Below are 18,434 nucleotides of genomic sequence, written 5' to 3' on the forward strand. Positions count from 1 at the left end.
CTTTCCCCAGGCTGGACCTGGGAAGGAAGCAGGGAACATGCAGAGAGCTTCCTCTGCCAGAGAGTAGCACAGCTGCGTGCCTGGCTGTTTGCTGTGGAAACACCTTCCTAATCTCTTTTCTGTACCTCCAGGAAGCAAACACTGTGGCAATACCATGTTCCGTGTTCATAAGGAGCTTCAGCAGCACGTCGATTTGGACACATCTAAATAAACTTGTGTTCCTCAGTGCATGTGAACATTTTTCTTCTAACATTTTTATCTGGGAAAAGCACTTAGGAACTTAGAATTCTGTTAGTTTTGGGTTTCTCCAGCAGGGAAGCCTTCCAAGCAATGACCAGGAGGCCTGGGGGCCGTTTCTGTGAGTCTCAGCCAAGTGACCAGTGGTTCCATCCCAGGCCTGAAGCTGTGGCGCTGTTCAGGCCTTACATTCTTGGAGCAGACCAAGGTCCCACGCTGTGTGCACCTTAACTCTTGGGCCATCTCCCTGCCAGAGAGTTGGGACACTTCACCAGAGTGCATGGAACTCAGGGCCTCTGGCTCTTCTTTTTCTTCTCTCCACATGCTTTCCCACACCTCACTGCTAGCTGAGTGAAGCTCCCCAGCCCAGTGTTGATAAAAGACGTGGAAGGTGCTTCTCTCTTCATCTTGGGGCTGGCTGGGGTCAGCTGGACAGTAGGACATACACTGCAATACAGTAGACAGTATGATGAGTAAATGTGGACAAGCTAATTGTGAGGGTTGAGGGATTCCAGAGAAGTCAGAGCAGAGTTTCATCCAAACCAGAACAGGACAGAAGTGAGTGCCCTTGACTGTGCTTGTCTTCAATCTGAAAAGAAGAAAGGTTTTAACAAACACTGTGGGCCAGAGGGATAGCACAGGGGGTAGGGTGTCTGTCTTGCATGTGGCCGACCCAGGTTCAATCCCCAGCATCCCATAAGGTTCCCCAATCCCCCAAGCACCACCAGGAGTAATTCCTGAGTGCAGTGCCAGGAGTAACCCCTGAGCATCGATGGGTGAGACCCAAAAAGCAAAAAAATAAAAAATAAAACAACAACAACAACAACAACAACACTGTGGAGGCTGCAGAGACACTGCAGCAGGTGAGGCACTAGCTTGGCACACAACTGACCCCAGTATGATCCCAGCACCACACACGGTCCCCTGAGCACCACCAGGAATGATCCCTGAGCACAGTCAGATATGACCACCCCCCAAAAAAACAAACAAAATCCCCCAAACCATTGTGATGAAGCCTGCCGAAACCAGACAAAAACTAAATAGCAACAAGGGACCAGGATGATGGCTCAGCAGGCTGGAGCACATACTTTGCAGGCTGGATTCCTAGCACCTCATTGTCCCCAGTACTATGGAGGGGTCCCACCCATGGTACCAAGCTATGAATAGGCCCCAAGAACTAATGGGTATGGCTAAAAGACAAAAGGGGCCAGGCAAATAGTACAGCAGGCCAACCTGGGTTAGATCCTTTGGCATCCCATTGTGGTCACCCAAGCCCCTGCAGGAGTGATCCCTGAATGCCCCAAACCCTGGTCTCTGCCGGCCCTCCAGGGCATCTTTTCAAGTCTATATATTCTCAACCTCCATGTAAAGGGATTAATCTCTAGTCTGGACAAGTTACCGTCAATTCCGCTGCATTCAAGAGCTGCATGCATGCATTCAACACTCTGGAGAACCTCCCTTTTTCATTTTTTTGGGGGGGTATATCTGGATATGCTTAGGAGATATTCCCAACTTATTGCTGTTGGGGAGCTGGGGGATCACTTCTGGCAGTGCTCAGAGAACCACACAAGGATAGTTTGGCCTTTGTGCTGCCTTTGGCTTTTTGTTAACAACTTTCAAAATTTTAATTTAAGGATAGAAAATTAGAGACTTAGGAGAAACTAACTTCTAATCTGCTAAAACTTCCATTTCTCCCTCCCCTCTCCTAAAGGTGAGTGAAAAAAAGTGCTATGTTGGAAAAATCATACAGAGGGTAAGACACTCGCCTGTCTTGATGACAGTCCCGATTCAAATTCCTGGGCACTGAATATGCTCCCCAGAGCATTGCCAAGAGGAACTCCTGAGCACAGATCCCAGAGTAGCCCCTAACCGCATGGAGTCCAAATCCCCAACCCACTTTCCCCCCAAAAGTACAAGCTGCTCCAGGGGAAGAAGCATGTAATTACTTACCAGCTTGAAAGGCTCTACTCCGCACGCTGTACCATCTGCTGGAAGCAGGCACTGCTGTGACCTCTGGTCTCTCACCTCCCTAGCTGAACCCCACATGCTACTAAATTCTTCACCAGCAAGCCTGCAGGATACAAGGCAGTCTCTTTAGCTAGACAAACTCACAAGTTCTGGGTCTCCCTGCCTCCCATTATTACACTGCTAAATCCCAAGACTCCTTTTCCCCTGTGGCTTTTTTTTTCTTTTTGGCTTTTTGGGTCACACCTGGCGATGCTCAGGGGTTACTCCTGGCTTTGCACTCAGGAATCACTCCTGGTGGTGCTTGGGGGACCATATGGGATTCAGGGATCAAACCCAGGTCAGCTGCATGCAAAGCAAACGCCCTACCCCCTGTACTATCACTCCAGTCCCACCCCCTGTGGCATTTCTTATAAATCCTGAGAGCTCAGCCTACCACAGAAAACTAGGAAGCAAAAAAAGCTTGTAAATGGCCACAGGTATGGTCATACACTCTTAGTATTCAAAATTCAGGCTATACGAATCAGGAAAGAGCCTCAGCCATCCTCTTAGGGACGCCTTAAAGTTTTAGAGCCTTTTTAAGAAGCTGGTTGAGGGGTGGCCCAACCTGTTCACAGGGACCATTTAAGAAAATCCCAAGTAAGTCAGTTTTAAGCATTTCACAAGCACTGCTTTAACTGAGAGGGAGCTCGCTGCAACACCCACCAGAAGCCGCAGGGCACTTGGTGTAAAAACTGATGTTCGTAATTATCCTTCTAATCTTGTACCAGGACGGTCATGAACCTCAGAACCTCCCTTCCTCCCCTTCCTCTTCCTCGATAGAGCCTCCTTGCTTCCTAGATAAGCAGGGGTCAGACAATCACAGAAAGGTCAAACGAATTCACACTCACTGAGCTGGGCTCATATTTCAAACACATCCTTCTCTGAGCTGTTCATTGTTTAAAGAAAACACCTTGGTTGCCCTCCCATTCTGAAAGCCTGGCCCGCTTGCCTTGAACCAGGCCAACTAGGGTTGCATCCTTGGCACGCCATATGACCCCCAGATCTCGCCAAGAATGATCTCTGAATGTAGAGCCAGGAGTAAGTCCTGAGCACCGCCGGGTGTTGCTGAAAAAAGCAACAACAAACGAAACTAAATCGGACACCATGGCACTTACCCCAGAGACTGAAGAAATAGAAGACAAAGCTGTGTTTTTACCTCCTTGAGAGGCTGTTTTAGGAGCCTCGGCAGTTGTCTTAAGAAGCCCAGCGTAGTTATTCTGTTAATGGGGAAGCAGCTTAGCTGCTGCTGGATTTCTTTTTTTTTCTTCTTTTTTTGCTGCTGGATTTCTATTGTCTGTATTCCCCCAGCTTTATGATATTAGTGGGAGGCCACTTTTTGGTTGCTTGTTTTTAATTTCTTTTCCTTTCTTTTTTATTGAACCACAGTGAGTTATACAGCTACAAAGCTGTTCATAATTGGGTTTCAGTCATATAATGTTCCCCTGTGGTATTTCTTATATATCCCAGCAGCTCAAACTTTCACCAGTGTATACTTCCCACCACCAATGTCCCCAGGGTGGAAGGTCCTTTATCAATACATAAATAACTATAGAGGAATATTGAACACACAAGGAGAACATTAGACTTGGGCACCTGTAGGCCTTAGATTCGGACCTGATGTTGTAAACAGCCTCATCAAAGGAGCATTAGCTTTAATGTATTATATGATCAGAAAACCAAAAAAATCAATGTTTCAAGTCAGCAGGAGATTCAATGCATTATATGCTGTGGTCAATATGATGTAGGCAAGTAGGTAGAGAAAGGCCCTCGGCAACAAAACATAGGTCAACAGAACTTCTGGGAGGAAAATTCTAAGACTGATCCACCCTATGGATACAGAAAATAGAACTGATAAGAACTTCAGCCATCCTCGAGGAGGTTGGACCCTCCCGATGAAGTTTCTCAAACCCTCGGACTCTCCCTTAATCTGATTAAAATGCGATCCAGCGATCCAGCCCTGAGAAGACTTCAGGACTTCCGGATCAAGACAACCCTAGAAGACCCTATAAAAGACACCTTGAACAAAGGAAGTGTGTGCATATGCGGCCCGAGCCTGTGTGCTGCTTGCACCCACGTGGCCGATTACATATGGTGCCTGAGCACATGTGTCGCCCGCATCTCCCCTCTTGAGACGTGTACTTTGATGCTTTACTATCTAACGCTGGGGTACGTGTAGGGGCTCTCTCCACCCTTGGAGAAGCCCGCGTTCTCTCTTGAGCATGTTACTGTTTCTCTTACTCTCCACTCTCCCACTTATCTCTTCCTCCTTCCCTCCAAAAAACCTCCAAATAAAATCTTTTTACTTCACTGCTTGTCTACTCCTGAAATTCTTTTCTGCAAGCAAGACAAGAACCCTGGTAACCCTGGGTAAGGCCTAGGACTGGTTTCTCCTTTCCTGCACAGAGCAAATCCTGGCTCTAGCCCTGAGTCTGGGGACTGGAGCAATAGCACAGCGGGTAGGGCATTTGCCTTGCATGCAGCCAACCTGGGTTCGATTCCCAGCATCCCATATGGTCCCCTAGCACCGCCAGGAGTAATTCCTGAGTGCAAAGCCAGGAATAACCCCTGTGCATCGCCGGGTGTGACCCAAAAGGCAAAAAAAAAACCAAAAAACCTAAGCCTGAATCCGTGGCTTCCCGAGAAATCATGTTGGCGGGGATCAACTCCTGTGCCGAGTAGACCAAGCGGACTTCAGGTGTGGCCTGACGGCCAATTTATGGGGCTGGAGGGGCTCAGGCCTGTGCCAAGCAGGGGCTCATCACAGACTTTACCGGTCCTAGTCTTCCCAGTAGGTCCCGGGTGGCAGAGGAGGAGTGAGAGATCACTGTCTTTCTGACTGTCCCTGACTCTCATGAGCTACCCATGGCGTCCACTGACATCAAAATCAGGAAGTCAGCCACTATCTGTGGACCTTGAAACCATTTCATCAATGTTAAAGAAAGAAGCTGCGTCATGGTTATCATCTAAGGAGCAAGACATCACAATTTTGAATGCCCTATTGGCAGCAGAAGGCCACAAAACCACAAAAAGATCTTTGGTCCTTCAAGAAGATCTTTTACTGCCAAGGTGAAGTTGATCTCTTCTTATGACCTATTTGACTATAAAATCTTTCTGTCACTGTCACTGTCACTGTCATCCCGTTGCTCATCGATTTGCTCGAGTGGGCAACAGTAATGTCTCCATTGTGAGACTTGTTACTGTTTTTGGCATACAGCATGGGTAGCTTGCCAGGCTCTGCCGTGGGGGCAGGATACTCTCGGTAGCTTGCCAGGCTCTCCGAGAGGGGCGGAGGAATCGAACCCAGGTTGGCCACGGGCAAGGCAAACACCCTGCCTGCTGTGCTATCGCTCCAGCCCATATGCATATATATATTTTTATTGTAACTTACAATAAAAAATAGTTTGAAAGCCAGGAGTTTTTTCCTAAAATTTTAGTCAAATGTTTTTTGAGGGGAGTTATTTTGTTTTGTTTTTAGCCATCTCTAGCATTGCTCAGGGCATATTCTTGGTTCTGTTCTTTTTTTTTTTTTTTTTTTTTTTTTTTTTTGCTTTTTGGGTCACACCCAGCGATGCTCAGGGGTTACTCCTGGCTTTGCACTCAGGAATTACTCCTGGCGGTGCTTGGGGGACCATATGGGATGCCGGGGATTGAACCCGGGTCGGCCGCGTGCAAGGCAAACGCCCTACCCACTGTGCTATCGCTCCGGCCCCTTGGTTCTGTTCTTAGGGATCACTCCTGGAGGGGGTTAGGGGTCCATATGGGATGCCAGAAGTCAAACCAATCAGCCATGTGCAAAGTAAGTGCGCTACCCACTGTACTATCCCTCTTGCCCCCATATTTGGTCTTCTAATATGTCATGGGTATTAATGACACAAGACTTTTAAAAAATGAAGAAAGAAAAGCGTGAACATAAACTCTTGGGCATTTTTTTTTTTTGCTCTGTTCAGAGTTAAACAAACTCACAAAACTAACTATAAGTAAAATAACTACAATGGATCAAGATTCACCTTAGAGAATAAGGAATTATTTAAGATTCATAAAGGGAAATATCTACTTTGGAGTTGTTCAAAAACAACACTGAAAGAAAACCAACATAAAATTAGTAAACATAAAAATACTAAAAAAATAATCACTATAAATCACCTCAAAATGTTAAGCTCTAAAAGTCATATGCTCTAATACCATTCTGAAGCTTCTTGATATTAGGGGAGATACAAACTACATACCTCTCCATTTTCAAATGTTATTTCTCGAACAAGAGTAACACATTTATCTTGAATCCAATTGTAAGTCACATCAAAATTTGCCATAGATCCCAAGTATATCATATCTGGAGCAGAACCCCCTGAAGGTTTATTAAGAGGGGCCTTACTTCCAGGTGTTGCTTCAGAGATTATAAGTGTTTCTTGAAGCTGAGAAAGTGCTTAAGGAGTAGCCTGGAACGCGTAAAAGCACTAAGATTGCCAGGACATGTGAACCTAGTTCAGGTACTTTGCAAGGTAACTAACAGCTGGAAGAGGAAAACAGAGGGTACATAGATATTACTAGGACTAGAATGAAAGAATCCCTCTTTATGGTTAACGGATTATGAGTGGATGACGTGGTATCCCAACTGCCTCTTAAGAGGAAAACTTCCTCTTAAGAGGAAAAGGTCTGCAGATGCAGAGAGTTGTCTTCAGAAGCACAGAGCAAGAGCTCCTCACCATTATATCAGGTGGAGGTAAAGGGATGTCCACCAGAAACCTCTTGTCACGCTCGGAGCCACAAAGGAGACAGAAGAGAGAAATTTCATTAATTTTTTTTTCTTTTGGGGTCACACCCAGCGATGCTCAGGAATTACTCCTGGCGGTGCTTGGGGGACCATATGGGATGCCGGGGATTGAACCCGGGTCGGCCGCGTGCAAGGCAAACGCCCTACCCACTGTGCTATCGCTCCGGCCCCTTGGTTCTGTTCTTAGGGATCACTCCTGGAGGGGGTTAGGGGTCCATATGGGATGCCAGAAGTCAAACCAATCAGCCATGTGCAAAGTAAGTGCGCTACCCACTGTACTATCCCTCTTGCCCCCATATTTGGTCTTCTAATATGTCATGGGTATTAATGACACAAGACTTTTAAAAAATGAAGAAAGAAAAGCGTGAACATAAACTCTTGGGCATTTTTTTTTTTTGCTCTGTTCAGAGTTAAACAAACTCACAAAACTAACTATAAGTAAAATAACTACAATGGATCAAGATTCACCTTAGAGAATAAGGAATTATTTAAGATTCATAAAGGGAAATATCTACTTTGGAGTTGTTCAAAAACAACACTGAAAGAAAACCAACATAAAATTAGTAAACATAAAAATACTAAAAAAATAATCACTATAAATCACCTCAAAATGTTAAGCTCTAAAAGTCATATGCTCTAATACCATTCTGAAGCTTCTTGATATTAGGGGAGATACAAACTACATACCTCTCCATTTTCAAATGTTATTTCTCGAACAAGAGTAACACATTTATCTTGAATCCAATTGTAAGTCACATCAAAATTTGCCATAGATCCCAAGTATATCATATCTGGAGCAGAACCCCCTGAAGGTTTATTAAGAGGGGCCTTACTTCCAGGTGTTGCTTCAGAGATTATAAGTGTTTCTTGAAGCTGAGAAAGTGCTTAAGGAGTAGCCTGGAACGCGTAAAAGCACTAAGATTGCCAGGACATGTGAACCTAGTTCAGGTACTTTGCAAGGTAACTAACAGCTGGAAGAGGAAAACAGAGGGTACATAGATATTACTAGGACTAGAATGAAAGAATCCCTCTTTATGGTTAACGGATTATGAGTGGATGACGTGGTATCCCAACTGCCTCTTAAGAGGAAAACTTCCTCTTAAGAGGAAAAGGTCTGCAGATGCAGAGAGTTGTCTTCAGAAGCACAGAGCAAGAGCTCCTCACCATTATATCAGGTGGAGGTAAAGGGATGTCCACCAGAAACCTCTTGTCACGCTCGGAGCCACAAAGGAGACAGAAGAGAGAAATTTCATTAATTTTTTTTTCTTTTGGGGTCACACCCAGCGATGCTCAGGAATTACTCCTGGCGGTGCTTGGGGGACCATATGGGATGCCGGGGATTGAACCCGGGTCGGCCGCGTGCAAGGCAAACGCCCTACCCACTGTGCTATCGCTCCGGCCCCTTGGTTCTGTTCTTAGGGATCACTCCTGGAGGGGGTTAGGGGTCCATATGGGATGCCAGAAGTCAAACCAATCAGCCATGTGCAAAGTAAGTGCGCTACCCACTGTACTATCCCTCTTGCCCCCATATTTGGTCTTCTAATATGTCATGGGTATTAATGACACAAGACTTTTAAAAAATGAAGAAAGAAAAGCGTGAACATAAACTCTTGGGCATTTTTTTTTTTTGCTCTGTTCAGAGTTAAACAAACTCACAAAACTAACTATAAGTAAAATAACTACAATGGATCAAGATTCACCTTAGAGAATAAGGAATTATTTAAGATTCATAAAGGGAAATATCTACTTTGGAGTTGTTCAAAAACAACACTGAAAGAAAACCAACATAAAATTAGTAAACATAAAAATACTAAAAAAATAATCACTATAAATCACCTCAAAATGTTAAGCTCTAAAAGTCATATGCTCTAATACCATTCTGAAGCTTCTTGATATTAGGGGAGATACAAACTACATACCTCTCCATTTTCAAATGTTATTTCTCGAACAAGAGTAACACATTTATCTTGAATCCAATTGTAAGTCACATCAAAATTTGCCATAGATCCCAAGTATATCATATCTGGAGCAGAACCCCCTGAAGGTTTATTAAGAGGGGCCTTACTTCCAGGTGTTGCTTCAGAGATTATAAGTGTTTCTTGAAGCTGAGAAAGTGCTTAAGGAGTAGCCTGGAACGCGTAAAAGCACTAAGATTGCCAGGACATGTGAACCTAGTTCAGGTACTTTGCAAGGTAACTAACAGCTGGAAGAGGAAAACAGAGGGTACATAGATATTACTAGGACTAGAATGAAAGAATCCCTCTTTATGGTTAACGGATTATGAGTGGATGACGTGGTATCCCAACTGCCTCTTAAGAGGAAAACTTCCTCTTAAGAGGAAAAGGTCTGCAGATGCAGAGAGTTGTCTTCAGAAGCACAGAGCAAGAGCTCCTCACCATTATATCAGGTGGAGGTAAAGGGATGTCCACCAGAAACCTCTTGTCACGCTCGGAGCCACAAAGGAGACAGAAGAGAGAAATTTCATTAATTTTTTTTTCTTTTGGGGTCACACCCAGCGATGCTCAGGAATTACTCCTGGCGGTGCTTGGGGGACCATATGGGATGCCGGGGATTGAACCCGGGTCGGCCGCGTGCAAGGCAAACGCCCTACCCACTGTGCTATCGCTCCGGCCCCTTGGTTCTGTTCTTAGGGATCACTCCTGGAGGGGGTTAGGGGTCCATATGGGATGCCAGAAGTCAAACCAATCAGCCATGTGCAAAGTAAGTGCGCTACCCACTGTACTATCCCTCTTGCCCCCATATTTGGTCTTCTAATATGTCATGGGTATTAATGACACAAGACTTTTAAAAAATGAAGAAAGAAAAGCGTGAACATAAACTCTTGGGCATTTTTTTTTTTTGCTCTGTTCAGAGTTAAACAAACTCACAAAACTAACTATAAGTAAAATAACTACAATGGATCAAGATTCACCTTAGAGAATAAGGAATTATTTAAGATTCATAAAGGGAAATATCTACTTTGGAGTTGTTCAAAAACAACACTGAAAGAAAACCAACATAAAATTAGTAAACATAAAAATACTAAAAAAATAATCACTATAAATCACCTCAAAATGTTAAGCTCTAAAAGTCATATGCTCTAATACCATTCTGAAGCTTCTTGATATTAGGGGAGATACAAACTACATACCTCTCCATTTTCAAATGTTATTTCTCGAACAAGAGTAACACATTTATCTTGAATCCAATTGTAAGTCACATCAAAATTTGCCATAGATCCCAAGTATATCATATCTGGAGCAGAACCCCCTGAAGGTTTATTAAGAGGGGCCTTACTTCCAGGTGTTGCTTCAGAGATTATAAGTGTTTCTTGAAGCTGAGAAAGTGCTTAAGGAGTAGCCTGGAACTCGTAAAAGCACTAAGATTGCCAGGACATGTGAACCTAGTTCAGGTACTTTGCAAGGTAACTAACAGCTGGAAGAGGAAAACAGAGGGTACATAGATATTACTAGGACTAGAATGAAAGAATCCCTCTTTATGGTTAACGGATTATGAGTGGATGACGTGGTATCCCAACTGCCTCTTAAGAGGAAAACTTCCTCTTAAGAGGAAAAGGTCTGCAGATGCAGAAAGAGTTGTCTTCAGAAGCACAGAGCAAGAGCTCCTCACCATTATATCAGGTGGAGGTAAAGGGATGTCCACCAGAAACCTCTTGTCACGCTCGGAGCCACAAAGGAGACAGAAGAGAGAAATTTCATTAATTTTTTTTTCTTTTGGGGTCACACCCAGCGATGCTCAGGAATTACTCCTGGCGCTGCTTGGGAGACCATATGGGATGCTGCGGATTGATCCCGGGTCGGTCGTGTGCAAGGCGAACGCCCTACCCACTGTGCTATCGTTCCGGCCCCGAGAAATTTCAGAAAGAAAGAAAGAAAGAAATTTCAGAAAGAAAGAAATTTCAGAAAGAAAGAAAGAAAGAAATTTCAGAAAGAAAGAAATTTCAGAAAGAAAGAAAGAAAGAAATTTCAGAAAGAAAGAAATTTCAGAAAGAAAAAGAAAGAAAGAAAGAAAGAAAGAAAGAAAGAAAGAAAGAAAGAAAGAAAGAAAGAAAGAAAGAAAGAAAGAAAGAAAGAAAGAAAGAAAGAAAGAAAACCAAAAACTAGACAATAGCATTACGCAGAGAAAAGCAAATAGCTAAAATAAAAAGGTTTATATGCTTCTGTAACTTGGAAAATCACTAGCAAAAACAATCAGGACAGCGAAGCGCAGGCACATAAGAGCGAGTCCTTAAGAATGAATGTTTCTCAGGGTTGGAGCGATAGCACAGCGGGTGCAGCCGACCCGGATTCGATTCCCAACATCCCATATGGTCCCGTGAGAACCGCCAGGGGTAATTCCTGAGTGCAGAGCCAGGAGTAACGCCAGTGCATCGCCGGGTGCGACCCAAAAAAGACGGAAAAAAAAAAAAGAATGAATGTTTCTCGTGCATTTTAATTTAGGGGCCAACCACTGAGAGGGATGCGAGGGACGCTGGGAAACCAGGAGGGTCTGGGGTCTGCCCGGGCATGCACAGACCCTGCTCAACCGACGCCCAGGAGGGGGCGGAGGCGGGGCGGGGAAAAGCGGACGGCGGGGCACGAGAGCCATCCTCATTGGCCCGTTCCCTCGCCGTGCTGCCCAATCGGCTCGCGACTGGGAGTCAAAGGCCGATTCCCGGGCGAGCGCGCGCTCGCGGCCTCGCTCCATGATTCTCCCGCGGGCCTCCGTACAGGGCCTCCACCCTCAGACTTCCGGCTGGTGCCAGCCGTAGCCCCGCCTCGAGGGGCGGGGAATGCAGGGATTAGCCTATCAATGTGCGCCTGGGGTAGCGGTGGGTGGGGCCTGGGAGATTCGAAAGGAGCCCCGCCCCCTAAGCTGATTCCCGGACTGAATCCGTCGCACGAGCCGAGCACCATCCGCTGGAGCTTAGACGAGCTTCTCCACGGTGGGGATTGAAGGTGGGTTGAAGGTGTGGAGTGGGTGTGGTGCCGCGAGGGTGTGCATGGGTGGCTCCGGGAGAGGGATGCACTTGGAGGATGGTGGCGGGGAGGAGGCTTTAGTGGGAGAGGCGGATTTGGAGAGGGGGCGTGACGGCCGGCTGCGGATGGGGGTGCCAAGCGGCTCTTCGCATCTTCCCGGGTGCGAACAGGGCAATTATAGGTGCTACTCCCGGGAAGCTTGTCTCGCTCCCAGCATGTCCGTTACCTCCAGCCTTGCAGCCTGGAGATCTAGGGGCCTTGGACAGGACGGAGACCTGAGCAAAGGAACACTTTCTCTTCCCGCTCGGGTCTAGGCTGACTTGATCCTACTGGTTAGAACATGGAAGAGTTGGAGGAAGGTAAGGAACACATGGAGGGGACGATGAGGTCCTAAGATTAAGACTCTATGTTAGTGACCCGTGGATGGTGTCCCTCCTGTCTTCCACTTCAGATGTAAAGTTTATTGCTGATGAAACCTTGGACTTTGGAGAGTTGTCACCATCTGACAGGTACCAGCTTCTGTTTCCTACTTTCTTTCCTCAGACCTTGCCATTTTATCTACGCCTCCCACCCCTTTGATGCTGAATTACTTGCCTTTGGGGAAGATTTGTAGTGGTGAAGCTGGAGAGATAGTACTACCGGGATGGCGCTTGCCTTGCATGTGGCTGACCTGGGTTTAATCCCTGGCACATGTGGTCCCCTGAGCCCGCCAGGTGTAGGGCCAAGAGTAATTCCTAAGTATTGCTGGGTGTGGCCAGAAATTAAAATTTTTTAAAATTAAGATTTGCACTGGCAATAATGGGTCTAAAAAGAAACACCAAGCTTAAGCTGGGTGTTACATAGACAGGTAAGTGGATTTGCTGTCTCTTTGTCCTAGCGTTATTTCCAAAGCCACAACATTCATTCTGAAAGCCATCTTAGGCCTCCTAAGGACCAGTTTCTCCACACTTAGTGGCCAGTTCTCCCAGCCAGCTGTGGCCCTGGGAGTTTGTGTCTGGGTCCCTTGGTCCTCTGTGCAAGGGGTTGGCACCGTTTGCTGCTGTCTCCGTCCTGTGGGCACAGCGCCTGCTTTGTGCTCTGTCTGTCTCAGCCGGGAGGAGGAAGACATAACTGCGGTGGTGACTCCAGAGAAGCCCCTTCGCCGAGGCCTGTCCCACCGCAGTGACGTGAATGCAGTGGCCCCCGCTCCCCAGGGTCTTCGGCTCAGCCTGGGCCCCCTCAGCCCAAAGAAGCTGGAGGAGATCCTGGATGAGGCCAACCGGCTGGCAGCCCAGCTGGAGCAGTGCTCCCTTCAGGAGCCCCCAGGTGCGGGCTCGACACCCCGCAGAGTGAAGCCCAGCCCGCGGCGAGAGACCTTTGTGCTGAAGGACAGTCCCGTGAGGGACCTGCTGCCCACGGTTAGCTCGTCGGGGCGGAGCACTCCCCACTCCAGCAGCCTGACACCCCGACTTGGGAGCAGTGATCGTAAGGGGTCTGCCAGAGCCCTCCACAGCGCATCTGGGAAGAAGGCCCTGAGCACAAAGAGGGTGAGTCCAGATTCTGAGCTGGGGCTGGGCTGTGTGGGCTCTGGGTACTGGCCTAGCTCTGTCCTTGCACCTCCAGGAGTGGTCCCTGAGCATCACAGGTGTGATCCCCACCCTCCAAAAGGGGTGGAGTGAAGCGATAGGAAAGCAGATAGGGTGTTGGCCTTGCACACGGCCAACCCAGGTTCCATCTCCAGCACCCTATATGGTCCCCCGAGCACTGCTAGGAGTAATGTCTGTTCATTGCGAAGCGTGTCCTGAGAACAAAATAAACAAATAAATATTTGTTTTTTTTAATTGGGGCTAGAGAGATAATACAATGGGTAGGGTGCTTGCCTTGCATGCAGCTGCCCTGAGTCTGGCATCCTATGTTGTCCCCGAGCCCACCAAGAGTGATTCCTGAGTGCAGAGCCAGAAAAAAAAACCCTGAGCATTGCTGGGTGTGGCCCCAACACCAAAATAACAAAAGAAACCAGGGGCCGGAGCTATAGCACAGCGGGTAGGGCGTTTGCCTTGCACGCGGCCGACCCAGGTTCGATCCCCGGCATCCCATATGGTCCCCCAAGCACTGCCAGGAGTAATTCCTGAGTGCAAAGCCAGGAGTAACCCCTGAGCATCGCTGGGTGTGACCCAAAAAGCAAAAAAAAACAAAAAAAAGAAACCAAAAGGCCACCAGAGGGCTGGGTTTGATGTGTGAGTCCAAATTACAGAGCAGGCTGGGATCCAGGTGCTTAGGTTCCCTGGTTCCCTGGCACCAGTGCTTCCATTGCAGCTGGAGGCCAGTAAAACACAGGTTCTGGAAAGGGTCACAAGATCTTTACTGAGGGGCTGGAGCAATAGTAGCACATCGGGTAGGGTATTTGCCTCACATGCAGCCAACCCGGGTTCGATTCCCAGCATCCCATATGGTCAGGGGACCAGGTGTAGAGCACTACCAGGTGTAATTCCTGAGTGCAGAGCCAGGAGTAACCCCTGTGCATGACCCAAAAAGCAAAAAAAAAAAAAAACAAAAAAAAACTTTAATTTATTGAGGACATCTTGGGAGTGATAGAACAGCTAGTAAGATATATGCCTTGCACGTAGCCAACCTAGGTTCAATCCACAGCACCCCGTATGGTCCCCCAAGCCCACCAGGAGTGATCCTTGAGTACAGAGCTAGGAGTCAGCCCTGGGCACTGCTGGGTGTGGCCCCAGAACAAAGCCAAAAACAAAACACCAAAGAAAATCCCCAGCATCTGCTCTGCACCAGCACCAAAAAAGAGTTTTTATTGGGAAAGAACTGGGTGGGCTGCAGACTAGTGGGCACTGGAGTGCAATAAAACCCCTGGTGGGCTGATGCCCTGAGGCACACTCTCTTATCTACAAATTGAAACAGAGTCCTGGATTAGGCTTTTGGGGTAAACTGAGGATCATCATCATCATCATCCCGTTGATGGTCAAATTTCTCAAGCGGTCTCAGTAATGTCTCCATTCGTCCTAGCCCTGAGATTTTAGGAGCCTCTCTTTACTTGTCCTTTCAATGGTGCGGCATTGGAGGCTCTTTCAGGGTCAGGGGAATGAGACCCATCATCCTTACTGGTTTTGGCATATGAATACACAATGGAGAGTTTGCGAGGCTCTCCCATGTGGGCAGGAAACTCTTGGTAGCTTGCCAGATTCTCCTAGATGGAGAATTAGGCTAGAAGATGTCTCACGGCCGCAAAGCTTCCAGGAGCTTGATTTTAGTCTCTGGATGTTGGCTATTGGTGGCGCCGGGGGAAGTCCCTGAGTGTGATCACCTAGCTACTGGAAAATGGGAAATCTGGGCAGAAGAGGCCCAGTCCCGTTCCGAGCAGGCTTGGAGGTCTCAGCCCCGGGTCCCACACACCTGGGTTCCTCTGCCAGTACCTTCATGCGTGAGGCTCGTCTGAACGTGTGGAGAGGGGCCTTGAACATGGCTGTGGCTACGCTCTGGAGGTCTTCGGCCGTGGGAGCTCTGCTTGGGGTGGGGAGGGAAACTGAAGCCCGCCCCCTCTGAGGGGTCTCAGGGAAGACAGCCAGGCACGGGCCAGAGACTCTCTGAGGATAAGTTGCCCTTATCTTTAGGCTTTGGGGCAAGGACAGTTGGATTTGTGGAATCTTGATCTGTGAGTTTCAGTAGTAGGATTCTGCCTTCTAGAACAGTTGGAGTTGAATGAGACCCCAGAGCAGAGCAGTGGGGGCGAGCTAGCATCAGTCATCAGAGTCGACTGTGGCACTGATGAGGATCTTGGCAGTTGACATCTACCCTTCCTTGCTGGGATCCAGGCCATTCTCCACCTCCGTCCCTTACCCAGCCTCGGAACAGATTCTTCTTTCACTCTAGCATTTTTTTTCCCTCTCTTTGTGTTTCAGGAGTCGCCCACTTGCAATCTGTTCCCCGCATCCAAAAGCCCAGCTTCTCTTGCCCGATCAACACCTCCCAACCGATCAACACCTCCTGTCCGGCCCACTCCTCCCATCCGGGGCCGAGCTGGGCCCAGTGGGCGAGTGATAGCAAGTGAGAAAACCTGGGCAGAGTGTGTGTGTGCGCGGGAGCAGGTGGAGCTGCAGCTGGCCCTGAACGCTTCTCCTGTCCCCCTTGCAGGTCCCCCCAACCCTCTCCGGCCCACCCTGGCCCTGCAGCCCACCACCAACAACTCTCAGCGCCTGGCTCGGCCACAGGGGGCAGCTGCTAAAGCCTCTAGCCGGCTGCCTATCCCCTCAGCCATCCCTAGGCCAGCCAGCCGAGTGCCTCTGGCTGGGAGGAGTGTGCCACCTGCCCGAGGGGCCCCACCCCCAGAGGCTCTGCCTGCTCGGAGAGGACTGCCCAGACCCTGTGCCACAGGGCACAGAGGTGAGGTGGTCTGGCAGGGGACCCTCAGGGTGGGAACTGGAGGAAGGTGCCCCATCCCGGGCATCTAATAGCTTTCTCTGACTCTTTGAAGCAGTTTGAAGATAGAAAAACTCAGTTTAGAGGACAGTGGGACCTGGGCAAAATGTCTGGTTTTTAGATCCCTGATGTACCTGGGGGTGGGCAGGGGCTGAGGGGGTGCCCAGTGCAAGGTACTAATCCTACATATCTTTAGCCTTCATTGAGATTTTCTTTTCAAGATGCTCACTGGAACATTCCATTAACTCCTTTCCTGTTCTTTTTTATTTTTTTTTTTGCCGGGGGGGAGGGGGGTGCATTGGGGCCACAGCCAGCAAGTGAGATGCTCAGGGGTTACTCCTGGCTCTGTGCTCAGGAATTACTCCTGGTGGACTCAGGATGCCAGGGATCAAAACTGGGTTGGCCACGTGCAAGCCTTCCCAGCTATGCTATTGCTTCAGCCTCTAATTCCTTTCCTTTTGTTCACACCCATCAAGTTCCTGTTCCACAGCGACCAAATCTTCCTGGCCTTGGTTCTGCTCGCAGCAATCTTCAGCCCCTCCGGAAAGGGGCTACATCTGCAGCACCCGCCAGGTAGGACTGGTTAGAGAGGTGGAGACCATCTCTTTCTTTCTCCCCATCATCCAGCTTCCTGACTGCTTCGCTTGCCAGCTCTGACCTTGGGTGCCAAGACAAGATGGGGGAGGCTGAACTCAGCTGGAAGTTAAGGGGAGCCGAGGGCCCGGGGCACTGAAGCACTTCTTCTGTGTCTTCAGGTAAAGAAATGGGGCAGCCAGCGAGAACTCAGCAGTATACCGTCCACTCACCGCCTGGTCTTGCCTCTCCTCAGCCTCCCTTGGCCCTCTTGCTGGAGGCAGGCCCGGATTCTTGCAGATTCTGGCCCGGAGACGGGAGGAAGAGGCCAACGGCCTGGCCCCCCAGAAGGAGAGAGCAGAGGGGACTTGAGGCACATTAGGGGTGAGCTGGAGGGGGATCAACTCTCTGGGTTGAGAGATTAGGAGAAGAGATCCCATCAGCAGTGAAATCAAATAGGAAATGAGAAAAGTAGGCGGGAGGCTTGTCCTTGCCCAGCTCTTGCTTTCAGCCCCGAGAGTTCCATCTGACTTCCAGACTCTGCTTCACTGGACGTTTCCATGTGAGTGGCCTCTGCAGCCAACCTCCCCGGCTCTCTGAGGAGCCATCACACTCTCTCCGCAGCCATCTCCTCTGCTGGCCACGGGCCTGTTTGGAGAGGCTGGGGCAGGCCCCAGAACCGTTTTCCTGTGAATGCTGTGAACTCTGTGACTCCTTACCAACCCGTTTCTGATAAGTTCATTCCATTGGTCTGCCGTTTTCTAAAACGAAATAAATGTATTTTTATAGGCTGCCTCTGTGTGGAAAATCCTGCACCAATTTCTAACACGTTTGGACTAACTCGAGTCATTCTATTGAGCGAGCCAGGAGGGGCCTCCCCATCAGGCGCCTGATGAGGATGGAGGCCCGGATTCATCGGGCTGCCAGGTGCCCCGATTTTGATCCCAGCACTGCTGGGAAGGACCCTCCCCAATAGAGGGTTCCATTTGGCTATGACTCTTGCCCTTGTGTATATTAATTGGCAGCAGGCTGCTCATCTCAGGACTTTGGGGTGAGGGGGAGGGGTGAGCAAGATTTATGTTATTAGAAGGTTCAGATCAAAGTTAATAGCTTAATTCACAGTATGTGATGTTTTCAAGTCAGGCTTGGTCTCAGTAAATTACTTATATCCTAAACTCAGCCTTTCCTGAGAAGCAGTGAAGCCTATGAGGAATCCCGTTTCTTATTTGCTCTATTTATGGGGTGGGGCTGGGGGATGGGTTTGGGGTGGGTCCTTTAGCATTTTAGTTGACCCCCTCAGAAAGTGCATGCTGGAGATGCACCCTTTTCCCACAGCCTTTACATCCTCATTACATCCTATCTGGCAGTAGAATTCTCTGTGTTGGGGCCGAAGGGATAGTAATAGGGTTTAAGGCACTTGCCTTGAACTTGGCAGATCCAAGTTTGCCTACAAA

The 18,434-nt window shown here is 48.3% G+C and overlaps 2 protein-coding genes across 10 annotated transcripts in view; both read left to right on the top strand.

Annotated features, from left to right (window-relative positions):
• Positions 1-4,520, top strand: part of MYBPHL (myosin binding protein H like) — a 30,621-nt gene extending 26,101 nt beyond the window's left edge. For all 5 annotated transcript variants that reach the window (XM_055137321.1, XM_055137324.1, XM_055137323.1 and 2 more), the window contains one exon: positions 132-4,520. The gene's annotated coding sequence lies outside the window, so the exon portion shown is untranslated. The remainder of the gene's footprint in view (positions 1-131) is intronic.
• Positions 4,521-11,771: 7,251 nt separating this feature from the next.
• Positions 11,772-17,773, top strand: PSRC1 (proline and serine rich coiled-coil 1). 5 transcript variants are annotated; one of them, XM_055139100.1, is made up of 8 exons: positions 11,776-11,973; positions 12,165-12,353; positions 12,446-12,503; positions 13,085-13,520; positions 15,891-16,035; positions 16,123-16,371; positions 16,884-16,980; positions 17,163-17,773. In XM_055139100.1, the coding sequence occupies exons 2-8, from the start codon at positions 12,335-12,337 to the stop codon at positions 17,164-17,166; spliced, it is 1,008 nt and encodes a 335-aa protein (XP_054995075.1). In that variant the 5' UTR covers positions 11,776-11,973; positions 12,165-12,334; the 3' UTR covers positions 17,167-17,773. The 5 variants fall into 5 exon arrangements, with proteins under 5 accessions (XP_054995071.1, XP_054995073.1, XP_054995074.1 ...); XM_055139096.1 differs by having other exon boundaries at positions 11,772-11,973; positions 15,891-16,371; XM_055139098.1 differs by having other exon boundaries at positions 11,772-11,973; positions 12,227-12,353; positions 15,891-16,371.
• The last annotated feature ends 661 nt before the right edge of the window (positions 17,774-18,434 follow it).

This window comes from Sorex araneus, chromosome 5 (assembly GCF_027595985.1).
Source record: "Sorex araneus isolate mSorAra2 chromosome 5, mSorAra2.pri, whole genome shotgun sequence".
Classification (NCBI taxonomy): Eukaryota; Metazoa; Chordata; class Mammalia; order Eulipotyphla; family Soricidae; genus Sorex; species Sorex araneus.